At 41.9% G+C, this 13,996-nt stretch overlaps 1 protein-coding gene across 1 annotated transcript in view; it reads right to left on the bottom strand.

Annotated features, from left to right (window-relative positions):
- The window catches only part of KNTC1 (kinetochore associated 1), a 1,377,837-nt gene that overhangs the window by 444,458 nt on the left and 919,383 nt on the right, over positions 1-13,996 (bottom strand). The window contains exons 48-49 of the mRNA XM_053701768.1: positions 6,384-6,600; positions 2,265-2,338 (exon numbers count right to left, since the gene is read on the bottom strand). Of these exons, the coding sequence (XP_053557743.1) occupies positions 2,265-2,338; positions 6,384-6,600 (291 nt within the window). The remainder of the gene's footprint in view (positions 1-2,264; positions 2,339-6,383; positions 6,601-13,996) is intronic.

Raw genomic sequence — 13,996 nt, 5'->3', positions numbered from 1 at the left:
CTCACTCGATGTTGCTGGGGCCTACACAAAACTAACAAATCCTGCCTGAAAGCCATGTGGGTTATAAACAACCCCAAAGAACCCTCAAGCAAATGTCCCATAAAACAGAAAACGTTACTCCCAGACACAAAAACGTTTGTCTCAAATTCACATAACAAACTGAGTGCCCACAAAAAATTAACCCTTTATGCAAGCTAGTAAAAACCTCTGATAACACTAGGATTACTGCTTACCCTTCCCCTAATGGGGACACTGTCAGCCTTTCTGAGTTAACACAGTCTCTACAGAAAAAATGACTGAACATACCTCATTGCTGTATAGCAAGAAACCGTTCCTCACACTGAAGTTTTCCTGTACTCCTCAGCTTCTGTGGGAACAGCAGTGGACCTTAGTTACAAATGCTAAGATCATCATCCTCCAGGCAGAAATCTTCATCTATGTCCTGCCTGAGAGTAAATAGTACAACACCGGTACCATTTAAAAATAACAAACACTTGATTGAAGATAAAATAAAACTAACAGTTTAACACCTCTTCTCTTTACTCTTCCTGCTTAGAGCCAGCAAAGAGAATGACTGGAGGGTGGAGTTAAGGGGGGAGCTATATAGACAGCTCTGCTGTGGTGCTCTCTTTGCTACTTCCTGTCAGGAAGGACAATATCCCACAAGTTAGGATGAATCCGTGGACTCGGTACATCTTGCAAAAGAAATAAATATGCCTGACAAGAGAGGAACAAAATGCATCTACCATATGAACAGTTTCCTAAATCTCTGTAATAGCAGATGGAAGAGGAAACAAAGTTTTGAACTTAGCAGATGGGACAAAAGGAAAATCTGGCTTTTGCCAGTCCATAAAAATACACAGGACACAGGAAACCAAAAGCTGTTTGGGGACTGCCTTATATATTGGTGAAAGAACTCACATTTCACCTGGGATGCCTGTAACATTTTGCACTGAGAAATATAATTTACTGCCTGGCTGATAGGGTACTGTGAGGAAGAAATGGGCTTTAGATTAGTTAGAGAACCCCTCTCAATGACGAGCATATCTGCACTTTAACTTTCACCTCTCTCCATCAAGGATGAAAAAGAAAAAGTGGAATTGAGAAGGATTTAAAGCTCTGGTGTGATGGGCTTTCATTTGCCTTCTTCTGGTGGTCAGGAGGGGAATTCCCACACATGATGACTCGTAGACTCTCACCATCTGATTAACGTAATAGTAATTAACACATCATCATCAGAGGAAGCATGTATTCTTCCTTATCCACTATATAAGTTAAATTAATGATTGCTTTCTTATTTCAGAATATTTTTTGAAATTGTAATGCATTTTAATAGCTCTCAGTAAAATATAAAATTGATTTTGTTGAACATTTATTACAAAGGAATTGTCTATATAGCTGCATATTCATTCCAATTAAAGGGATAATAATATTTTTTGGATATGCATTTAAGAGATGACATTTAAACATGTCTTCTCTTAGATACATTAAAAAAATAATTCAAACATATTTGTTAAGTGTTCTTGTGCTTCTGTTTTTGTCCCCTAAACTTGTGAGGCATGTCACTTATTTTCTCATTTAGGGTCGGATGATCTAAAGTTCTCTGCTCAGATGACATGATCTAAGTAGTCTCTTCAGTGCTGCGAGTTCAATCAAAGAACTTTAGAAATGCTAAATTTAGCATGAGAGATGTTTATTTAGCAATGCAGGGTTCTGGATGTTAAGGAGAGACTTCTACGTTGTGTAAAATATTTTTTTAAAAGATTTTTAGTGATTACTCTCCATGCCGGTGAGTTTTTGATCAGCAGTTTCCCAGTGGGCTTCTTTTCCACTGACCACTTGTGCACAGTTTTAGTTTTAAATGCATTATCAAGATTTGTTGAGTTTAAAAGGATAGGAAAGTCAAAATTAAACTTGCATGGTTCTGACAGATTCATTTTAAGACACTTTTAAATTCACTCCTATTTTCAATTGAGCTTTGTTCTCTTGTTGAAAAAGTATACACACATATTCTACACTAATGGGAGCTAGCTGCTGATTGGTGCCTGCACACATTTGTCTCTTGTGATTGGCTAACTAGATGTGTTCATCTAGCTGGCAGTAGTGCAATGCTGTTCCTTCAGCAAAGGATAACAAGATAATGAAGCAAATTTGATAATAGAAGTAAATTGGAAAGTTGTTCAAAATTGTATATTCTGTCCAAATCATGAAAGAAAAATGTGGGGTTCCCTGGCCCTTTAAATGTATGAGTGAGCTTATCTTACCTTGGGAGATGTGTTCTTTTTCCACTTTTCAGCCAAACGAAGACAAAATTTCAGAGCATTAATTTTGTCAGGTCCTAAAAAATATAATATAATTGAAATATTTGCTATGAATCACCAATGTATTAATATAAAGCTTCTAAAAGAACCCCCCCCCCAATGCACACTGTCTTCAACTGAATTACTAAACCAGTACGTCTTCTTACATCTCCAAAACTAAGAGAAACAACCTGTAAAAATATCCTGTATAAAAAAACAGAATTTATGTTTACCTGATAAATTACTTTCTCCAACGGTGTGTCCGGTCCACGGCGTCATCCTTACTTGTGGGATATTCTCTTCCCCAACAGGAAATGGCAAAGAGCCCAGCAAAGCTGGTCACATGATCCCTCCTAGGCTCCGCCTACCCCAGTCATTCGACCGACGTTAAGGAGGAATATTTGCATAGGAGAAACCATATGTTACCGTGGTGACTGTAGTTAAAGAAAATAAATTATCAGACCTGATTAAAAAAACCAGGGCGGGCCGTGGACCGGACACACCGTTGGAGAAAGTAATTTATCAGGTAAACATAAATTCTGTTTTCTCCAACATAGGTGTGTCCGGTCCACGGCGTCATCCTTACTTGTGGGAACCAATACCAAAGCTTTAGGACACGGATGAAGGGAGGGAGCAAATCAGGTCACCTAAATGGAAGGCACCACGGCTTGCAAAACCTTTCTCCCAAAAATAGCCTCAGAAGAAGCAAAAGTATCAAATTTGTAAAATTTAGAAAAAGTGTGCAGTGAAGACCAAGTCGCTGCCTTACATATCTGATCAACAGAAGCCTCGTTCTTGAAGGCCCATGTGGAAGCCACAGCCCTAGTGGAGTGAGCTGTGATTCTTTCAGGAGGCTGCCGTCCGGCAGTCTCATAAGCCAATCGGATAATGCTTTTAATCCAGAAGGAGAGAGAGGTAGAAGTTGCTTTTTGACCTCTCCGTTTACCAGAATAAACAACAAACAAAGACAAAGTTTGTCTGAAATCCTTAGTAGCTGCTAAGTAAAATTTGAGAGCACGAACTACATCCAAGTTGTGCAACAAACGTTCCTTCTTTGAAACTGGATTAGGACACAAAGAAGGCACAACTATCTCCTGGTTAATGTTTTTGTTAGAAACAACTTTTGGAAGAAAACCAGGTTTAGTACGCAAAACCACCTTATCTGCATGGAACACCAGATAAGGAGAAGAACACTGCAGAGCAGATAATTCTGAAACTCTTCTAGCAGAAGAAATTGCAACCAAAAACAAAACTTTCCAAGATAATAACTTAATATCAACGGAATGTAAGGGTTCAAACGGAACCCCCTGAAGAACTGAAAGAACTAGGTTGAGACTCCAAGGAGGAGTCAAAATTTTGTAAACAGGCTTGATTCTAACCAGAGCCTGAACAAAGGCTAGAACATCTGGCACAGCTGCCAGCTTTTTGTGAAGTAACACAGACAAGGCAGAAATCTGTCCCATCAAGGAACTTGCAGATAATCCTTTTTCCAATCCTTCTCGAAGGAAGGATAGACTCTTAGGAATCTTAACCTTGTCCCAAGGGAATCCTGCAGATTCACACCAACAGATATACCAAATTATGTGGTAATTTTTCTGGTTACAGGCTTTCAGGCCTGAACAAGAGTATTAATAACAGAATCTGAGAACCCTCGCTTTGATAAGATCAAGCGTTCAATCTCCAAGCAGTCAGCTGGAGCGGGTCGAACGGACCTAGAACAAGAAGGTCTCGTCTCAAAGGTAGCTTCCATGGTGGAGCCGATGACATATTCACCAGATCTGCATACCAAGTCCTGCGTGGCCACGCAGGAGCTATCAAAATCACCGACGCCCTCTCCTGATTGATCCTGGCTACCAGCCTGGGGATGAAAGGAAACGGCGGGAACACATAAGCTAGTTTGAAAGTCCAAGGTGCTACTAGTGCATCCACTAGAGCCGCCTTGGGATCCCTGGATCTGTACTCGTAGTAAGGAACTCTGAAGTTCTGACAAGAGGCCATCAGATCCATGTCTGGAATGCCCCACGGTTGAGTGACTTGGGCAAAGATTTCCGGATGGAGTTCCCACTCCCCCGGATGCAATGTCTGATGACTCAGAAAATCCGCTTCCCAATTTTCCACTCCTGGGATGTGGATAGCAGACAGGTGGCAGGAGTGAGACTCCGCCCATAGAATGATTTTGGTCACTTCTTCCATCGCTAGGGAACTCCTTGTTCCCCCCTGATGGTTGATGTATGAACTTGGCCCTCGCTAGCTGAGGCCAAGCTTTGAGAGCATTGAATATCGCTCTCAGATCCAGAATATTTATCGGTAGAAGAGATTCTACCCGAGACCAAAGACCCTGAGCTTTCAGGGATCCCCAGACCGCGCCCCAGCCCATCAGACTGGCGTCGGTCGTGACAATGACCCACTCTGGTCTGCGGAAGGTCATCCCTTGTGACAGGTTGTCCAGGGACAGCCACCAACGGAATGAGTCTCTGGTCCTCTGATTTACTTGTATCTTCGGAGACAAGTCTGAATAGTCCCCATTCCACTGACTGAGCATGAACAGTTGTAATGGTCTTAGATGAATGCGCACAAAAGGAACTATGTCCATTGCCGCTACCATCAAACCTATCACTTCCATGCACTGCGCTATGGAAGGAAGAGGAACGGAATGAAGTATCCGACAAGAGTCTAGAAGTTTTGTTTTTCTGGCTTCTGTCAGAAAAATCCTCATTTCTAAGGAGTCTATTATAGTTCCCAAGAAGGGAACCCTCGTTGACGGAGATAGAGAACTCTTTTCCACGTTCACTTTCCATCCATGAGATCTGAGAAAGGCCAGGACAATGTCCGTGTGAGCCTTTACTTGAGGAAGGGACGACGCTCGAATCAGAATGTCGTCCAAGTAAGGTACCACAGCAATGCCCCTTGGTCTTAGCACCGCCAGAAGGGACCCTAGTACCTATGAGAAAATCCTAGGAGCAGTGGCTAATCCGAAAGAGAACGCCACGAACTGGAAATGCTTGTCCAGGAATGCAAACCTTAGGAACCGATGATGTTCCTTGTGGATAGGAATATGTAGATACGCATCCTTGAAATCCACCTTGGTCATGAATTGACCTTCCTGGATTAAAAGTATTGCACACCAAATTTGGAAGCTTTAACCCTTAAAATAACGGAACCGGAGCCGTTTTTATATTTAACCCCTTTACAGTCCCTGGAATCTGCTTTGCTGAGACCCAACCAAGCCCAAAGGGGAATACGATACCAAATGATGCCTTCAGAAAGACTTTTCTATGTATCAGAGCTCCACACACATGCAGCTGCATGCCATGCTGTCCTCAAAAACAAGTGCGCCATACCGGCGCGAAAATGAGGCTCTGACTATGATTAGGGAAAGCCCCTAAAGAATAAGGTGTCTAAAACAGTGCCTGCCGATATAATCATATCAAAATACCCAGAATAAATGATTCCTCAAGGCTAAATATGTGTTAATAATGAATCGATTTAGCCCAGAAAAAGTCTACAGTCTTAATAAGCCCTTGTGAAGCCCTTATTTACTATCTTAATAAACATGGCTTACCGGATCCCATAGGGAAAATGACAGCTTCCAGCATTACATCGTCTTGTTAGAATGTGTCATACCTCAAGCAGTAAGAGACTGCACACTGTTCCCCCAACTGAAGTTAATTGCTCTCAACAGTCCTGTGTGGAACAGCCATGGATTTTAGTTACGGTGCTAAAATCATTTTCCTCATACAAACAGAAATCTTCATCTCTTTTCTGTTTCTGAGTAAATAGTACATACCAGCACTATTTTAAAATAACAAACTCTTGATTGAATAATAAAAACTACAGTTAAACACTAAAAAACTCTAAGCCATCTCCGTGGAGATGTTGCCTGTACAACGGCAAAGAGAATGACTGGGGTAGGCGGAGCCTAGGAGGGATCATGTGACCAGCTTTGCTGGGCTCTTTGCCATTTCCTGTTGGGGAAGAGAATATCCCACAAGTAAGGATGACGCCGTGGACCGGACACACCTATGTTGGAGAAAAGAAATGCAACTAAAAGAATGTAATTGTGTTAAAAAATATTGACTTTACCTGTTGGGAGCTCTTGCGCAATCCTATGAGCAATTGCTGCAGCCCACTCAGGGTTACTGATAGACTGCAGATAAGACTGAACGGTCTTAACAGTTTTAGCCGTATCCTTATTAATTAGAGATGAACAAAGTGATTTTTTCTGTATCAACGCTTTAGGCAGCAAGTTCTTTTCAAAAATATGTTTGACAGCTGTCATGTACAATGTATCTAGAGACACCTGCCACAGAATAAGAAGTTAAAGTTACACAAAGTCTAAAACTTCTAATACATTTGCCTCTTTAACATTAGTGGATTTGCAAACGCCAAGGGAAAAAATGAATCAATGAACAATGAGAATCTTTGGATGCATTTCAAAGTAAAAGTGATTTTTAAACACTGTGCCACCACAATAAAAGACAGCTTCAGAAAACCACAGGAAAACAAAATTTATGCTTACCTGATAAATTTCTCTCTTGTGGTGTATCCAGTCCACGGGTTCATCCATTACTTGTGGGATATTCTCCTTCCCAACAGGAAGCTGCAAGAGGACACCCACAGCAGAGCTGTCTATATAGCTCCTCCCCTAACTGCCACCCCCAGTCATTCGACCGAAGACAAGCAAGAAAAAGCAGAAAATATAGGGTGCAGTGGTGACTGTAGTTTAAAAATAAAAAACATAATTTATGTAAGAACTTACCTGATAAATTCATTTCTTTCATATTAGCAAGAGTCCATGAGCTAGTGACGTATGGGATATACATTCCTACCAGGAGGGGCAAAGTTTCCCAAACCTCAAAATGCCTATAAATACACCCCTCACCACACCCACAATTCAGTTTAACGAATAGCCAAGAAGTGGGGTGATAAGAAAGGAGCGAAAGCATCAAAAATAAGGAATTGGAATAATTGTGCTTTATACAAAAAAATCATAACCACCACAAAAAAAGGGTGGGCCTCATGGACTCTTGCTAATATGAAAGAAATGAATTTATCAGGTAAGTTCTTACATAAATTATGTTTTCTTTCATGTAATTAGCAAGAGTCCATGAGCTAGTGACGTATGGGATAATGAATACCCAAGATGTGGAACTTCCACGCAAGAGTCACTAGAGAGGGAGGGATAAAATAAAGACAGCCAATTCCGCTGAAAAATAATAATAATCCACAACCCAAAACAAAAGTTTTTAATCTCAAAATAATGAAATTATAAGCAGAAGAATCAAACTGAAACAGCTGCCTGAAGTACTTTTCTACCAAAAACTGCTTCAGAAGAAGAAAACACATCAAAATGGTAGAATTTAGTAAAAGTATGCAAAGACCAAGTTGCTGCTTTGCAAATCTGATCAACAGAAGCTTCATTCCTAAACGCCCAGGAAGTAGAAACTGACCTAGTAGAATGAGCCTAATTCTTTGAGGCGGGGAATTACCCGACTCTACATAAGCATGATGAATCAAAGACTTTAACCAAGACGCCAAAGAAATGGCGGAGGCCTTCTGACCTTTTCTGGACCCAGAAAAGGTAACAAATAAACTAGAAGTCTTTCTAAAATCCTTAGTAGCTTCAACATAATATTTCAAAGCTCTTACTACATCCAAAGAATGTAAAGATCTCTCCTTTGAATTCTTAGGATCAGGACATAATGAAGGAACAACAATCTCTCTACTAATATTGTTAGAATTCACAACCTTAGGTAAAAATTTAAATGAAGTTCGCAACACTGCCTTATCCTGATGAAAAATCAGAAAAGGAGATTCACAAGAAAGAGCAGATAACTCAGAAACTCTTCTAGCAGAAGAGATGGCCAAAAGGAACAGAACTTTCCAAGAAAGTAATTTAATGTCCAGAGAATGCATAGGTTCAAACGGAGGAGCTTCTAAAGCCCTCAGAACCAAATTAAGACTCCAAGGAGGAGAAATTGACTTAATGACAGGTTTGATACGAACCAAAGCCTGTACAAAACAATGAATATCAGGAAGAATAGCAATCTTTCTGTGAAAAAGAACAGAAAGAGCAGAGATTTGTCCTTTCAAGGAGCTTGCAGACAAACCTTTATCCAAACCATCCTGAAGAAACTACAAAATTCTAGGAATTCTGAACGAATGCCAGGAGAATTTATGAGAAGAACACCAAGAAATGTAAGCCTTCCAGACTCGATAATAAATCTTCCTAGACACAGATTTACGAGCCTGTAACATAGTATTAATTACTGAGTCAGAGAAACCTCTATGACTAAGAATCAAGCGTTCAATTTCCATACCTTCAAATTTAATGATTTGAGATCCTGATGGAAAAAAGGGCCTTGAGATAGAAGGTCTGGTCTTAACGGAAGAGTCCAAGGTTGGCAACTGGCCATCCGAATGAGATCCGCATACCAAAACCTGTGAGGCCATGCTGGAGCCACCAGCAGCACAAACGAACGTTCCATTAGAATTTTGGAAATCAGTTTTGGAAGAAGAACTAGAGGCGGAAAGATATAGGCAGGATGATAATTCCAAGGAAGCGACAACGCATCCACTGCCTCCGCCTGAGGGTCCCTGGATCTGGACAGATACCTGGGAAGTTTCTTGTTTAGATGAGAGGCCATCAGATCTATTTCTGGAAGACCCCAGATTTGAACAATCTGAAGAAATACCTCTGGGTGAAGGGACCATTCGCCCGGATGTAACGTCTGGCGACTGAGATAATCCGCTTCCCAATTGTCTACACCTGGGATGTGAACCGCAGAAATTAGACAGGAGCTGGATTCCGCCCATACAAGTATCCGAGATACTTCTTTCATAGCTTGAGGACTGTGAGTCCCACCTTGATGATTGACATACGCCACGGTTGTGACATTGTCCGTCTGAAAACAAACAATTCTCTCTTCAGAAGAGGCCAGAACTGGAGAGCTCTGAAAATCGCATGGAGTTCCAAAATGTTGATTGATAATCTCGCCTCCTGAGATTCCCAAACCCCCTGCGCTGTCAGAGATCCCCATACAGCTCCCCAACCTGAAAGACTCGCATCTGTTGAGATCACAGTCCAGGTTGGACGAACAAAAGAGACCCCTTGAATTAAACGATGGTGATTCAACCACCAAGTCAGAGAAGATCGAACATTGGGATTTAAGGATATAATTTGTGATATCCTTGTATAATCCCTGCACCACTGGTTCAGCATACAAAGCTGAAGAGGTCTCATGTGAAAACGAGCAAAGGGGATCGCGTCCGATGCAGCAGTCATGAGACCTAGAATTTCCATGCAAAAAGCTACCGAAGGGAATGACTGAGACTGAAGGTTTCGACAAGCTGAAACCAACTTCAGACGTCTCTTTTCTGTTAGAGACAAAGTCATGGACACTGAATCTATGACGGTCATTTAAAATTTCATCTGAAAAATGAGAAGTTTTAAAAGACCTTTTACGTTTATTGGAAGGAGGAATAACAGACATAGCCTTCCTAATAGATTTAGAAACAAATTCTCTTATATTAACAGGAACATCCTGAGTATTAGATGTTGAGGGAACAGCAACAGGTAATGGTATATTACTAATGGAAATACTATCTGCATTAGCAAGTTTATCATGACATTCATCACAAACTACAGCCGGAGGAACAGTTACCAAAAGTTTACAACAAATACACTTAACTTTGGTAGAACCAGCATCAGGCAGCATCTTTCCAGAAGTAGATTCTGATCCAGGGTCAATCTGAGACATCTTGCAATATGTAATAGAAAAAACAACATATAAAGCAAAATTATCAAATTCCTTAAATGACAGTTTCAGGAATGGGAAAAAATGCCAATGAACAAGCCTCTAGGAACCAGAAGCAATGAAAAATGAGACTGAAATAATGTGAAAAAAAGGTGGAGACAAAAATGACGCCCACATATTTTAGCGCCAAAAAAGACGCCCACATTATTGGCGCCTAAAATTTTTTGGCGCCAAGAATGACGCCACATCCGGAACGCCGACATTTTTGGCGCAAAACGTCAAAAAAATGACATAATTACGAACAACTTCCGGCGTCAAGAATGACGCCAGAAATGACAACAGAAATTTTTTGCGCCAAAAAAAATCTGCGCCAAGAATGACGCAATAAATTGAAGCATTTTCAGCCCCCGCGAGTCTAACAGCCCACAGGGAAAAAAGTCAATTTGAAAACAATTTTTTAAGGTAAGAAAAAAATTGAATATTCATATGCATTAACCCAAATAATGAAACTGACTTTCTGAAATAAGGAATATTGATCATCCTGAATCAAGGCAAATATAAGTTTAAAGACATATATTTAGAACTTTACATATAAAGTGCCCAACCATAGCTTAGAGTGTCACAAAAAATAAGACTTACTTACCCCAGGACACTCATCTACAAATAGTAGATAGCCAAACCAGTACTGAAACGAGAATCAGTAGAGGTCATGGTATATAAGAGTATATCGTCGATCTGAAAAGGGAGGTAAGAGATGAATCTCTACGACCGATAACAGAGAACCTATGAAATAGATCCCGTAGAAGGAGACCATTGTATTCAAATAGGCAATACTCTCTTCACATCCCTCTGACATTCACTGCACTCTGAGAGGAAAACCGGGCTCCAGCCTGCTGCGAAGCGCATATCAACGAAGAATCTAGCACAAACTTACTTCACCACCTCCACGGGAGGCAAAGTTTGTAAAACTGAATTGTGGGTGTGGTGAGGGGTGAATTTATAGGCATTTTGAGGTTTGGGAAACTTTGCCCTTCCTGGTAGGAATGTATATCCCATACGTCACTAGCTCATGGACTCTTGCTAATTACATGAAAGAAAACACCTGCCTTAAAGTGACAGGGCGGGCCGTGGACTGGATACACCACAAGAGAAAGAAATGTATCAGGTAAGCATAAATTTTGTTTTCTCTTGTAAGGTGTATCCAGTCCACGGGTTCATCCATTACTTGTGGGATACCAATACTAAAGCTTTAGGACACGGATGAAGGGAGGGACAAGGCAGGCACTTAAACGGAAGGCACCACTGCCTGCAAGACCTTTCTCCCAAAAATAGCCTCCGAGGAAGCAAAAGTATCAAATTTGTAGAATTTAGAAAAAGTATGAAGCGAAGACCAAGTCGCTGCCTTACAAATCTGTTCAACAGAGGCCTCATGTTTAAAAGCCCATGTGGAAGCTACCGCTCTAGTAGAATGAGCTGTAATTCTTTGAGGAGGCTGCTGGCCAGCAGTCTCATAAGCTAAACGGATTATGCTTCTCAGCCAAAAAGAAAGAGAAGTTGCCAAAGCCTTTTGGCCTCTCCTCTTTCCAGAGTAGACGACAAACAATGAAGATGTTTGACGAAAATCCTTAGTAGCTTGCAAATAAAACTTTAAAGCACGAACCACGTCAAGATTGTGTAACAGACGTTCCTTCTTTGAAGAAGGATTAGGACACAGTGACGGAACAACAATTTCCTGATTGATATTCCTATTAGATACTACCTTAGGAAGAAACCCAGGTTTGGTACGCAAAACTACCTTATCTGCATGGAAGATCAGATAAGGGGAATCACACTGCAAGGCAGATAACTCTGAAACTCTTCGAGCCGAAGAGATAGCTACCAAAAACAGAGCTTTCCAAGATAAAAGCTTGATATCTATGGAATGCAAGGGTTCAAACGGAACCCCTTGAAGAACTTTAAGAACTAAATTTAAACTCCATGGCGGAGCAACAGGTTTAAACACAGGCCTGATTCTAACCAAAGCCTGACAAAACGCCTGAACGTCTGGAACATCAGCCAGGCGCTTGTGCAAAAGAATAGACAGAGCAGAAATCTGTCCCTTTAAGGAACTAGCCGATAATCCCTTTTCCAATCCTTCTTGGAGAAAAGATAGTATCCTAGGAATCCTGACCTTACTCCACGAGTAACCCTTGGATTCACACCAATGAAGATATTTACACCATATCTTATGATAGATTTTCCTGGTGACAGGCTTTCGAGCCTGAATCAAGGTATCAATGACCGACTCAGAGAAACCACGTTTTGATAAAATCAAGCGTTCAATCTCCAAGCAGTCAGCCGCAGAGAAATTAGATTTGGATGTTTGAATGGACCTTGGAGTAGAAGGTCCTGCCTCAGCGGCAGAGTCCATGGTGGAGAGGATGACATGTCCACCAGATCCGCATACCAAGTCCTGCGTGGCCACGCAGGCACTATCAAAATCACCGAAGCTCTCTCCTGCTTGATCTTGGCAATCAGACGAGGGAGGAGAGGAAACGGTGGAAACACATAAGCCAGGCTGAAGGACTAGGGCACTGCTAGAGCATCTATCAGCGCTGCCTGGGGATCCCTTGACCTGGACCCGTAACAAGGAAGCTTGGCGTTCTGACGAGACACCATCAGATCCAGTTCTGGTTTGCCCCAAAGTTGAATCAGCTGGGCAAATACCTCCGGATGGAGCTCCCACTCCCCCGGATGAAAATCCGCCTCCCAGTTCTCTACTCCTGGGATATGGATAGCTGAGAGATGGCAAGAGTGAACCTCTGCCCATAGAATTATCTTGGAAACCTCCATCATTGCCAGGGGACTCCTTGTTCCCCCCTGATGGTTGATATAGGCTACAGTCGTGATATTGTCCGACTGAAATCTGATGAACTTGGCAGCAGCTAGTTGAGGCCAAGCCTAAAGAGCATTGAATATCGCTCTTAGTTCCAGAATGTTTATCGGAAGGAGGGCTTCCTCCTGAGTCCACGAACCCTGAGCCTTCAGGGAGTTCCAGACTGCACCCCAGCCCAGAAGGCTGGCATCTGTCATCACTATAGTCCACTCTGGCCTGCGGAAACTCATTCCCCTGGACAGATGGACCCGAGATAACCACCAGAGAAGAGAATCCCTGATCTCTTGATCCAGATTTAACAGAGGAGACAAATCTGTGTAGTCCCAATTCCACTGGTTGAGCATGCAAACTTGCAGTGGTCTGAGATGTAGGCGGGCAAACGGAACTATGTCCATTGCCGCTACCATTAGGCCGATCATTTCCATACAATGAGCCACTGATGGCCGAGAAGTGGAATGAAGAGCACGGCAAGAAGTTAGAAGTTTTGATATCCTGACTTCTGTCGGAATTTTTTTTATTTCTACTGAATCTATCAGAGTTCCTAGGAAGGAAACTCTTGTGAGAGGAGAGAGAAAACTCTTTTCTATGTTCACTTTCCACCCGTGAGACCTCAGAAAGGCCAGAATAATGTCCGTACGGGACTTGGCGATTTGAAAAGTCGACGCCTGAATCAGAATGTCGTCTAGGTAAGGGGCTACCGCTATGCCCCGCGGCCTTAGAGCCGCCAGAAGGGACCCTAGAACCTTCGTAAAGATTCTTGGTGCCGTGGTTAACCCGAAGGGAAGAGCCACAAACTGGTAATGCCTGTCTAGGAAGGCGAACCTGAGGAACTGATGATGATCTCTGTGAATCGGAATGTGGAGATAAGCATCCTTTAAGTCCACGGTAGTCAAATATTGACCCTCCTGGATCATAGGGAGGATGGTTCGGATTGTCTCCATCTTGAAGAATGGGACCCTGAGAAATTTGTTTAGGATCTTGAGATCCAAGATAGGTCTGAAAGTTCCCTCTTTTTTGGGAACTATAAAAAGGTTTGAATAAAAACCCAGCCCCTGTTCCTCTCT

The sequence above is a fragment of the Bombina bombina genome, chromosome 2 (assembly GCF_027579735.1).
Source record: "Bombina bombina isolate aBomBom1 chromosome 2, aBomBom1.pri, whole genome shotgun sequence".
Lineage (NCBI taxonomy): Eukaryota > Metazoa > Chordata > Amphibia > Anura > Bombinatoridae > Bombina > Bombina bombina.
Note: the sequence above shows the minus strand (reverse complement) of the source record. Positions and strands in the feature narration are given on the sequence as shown.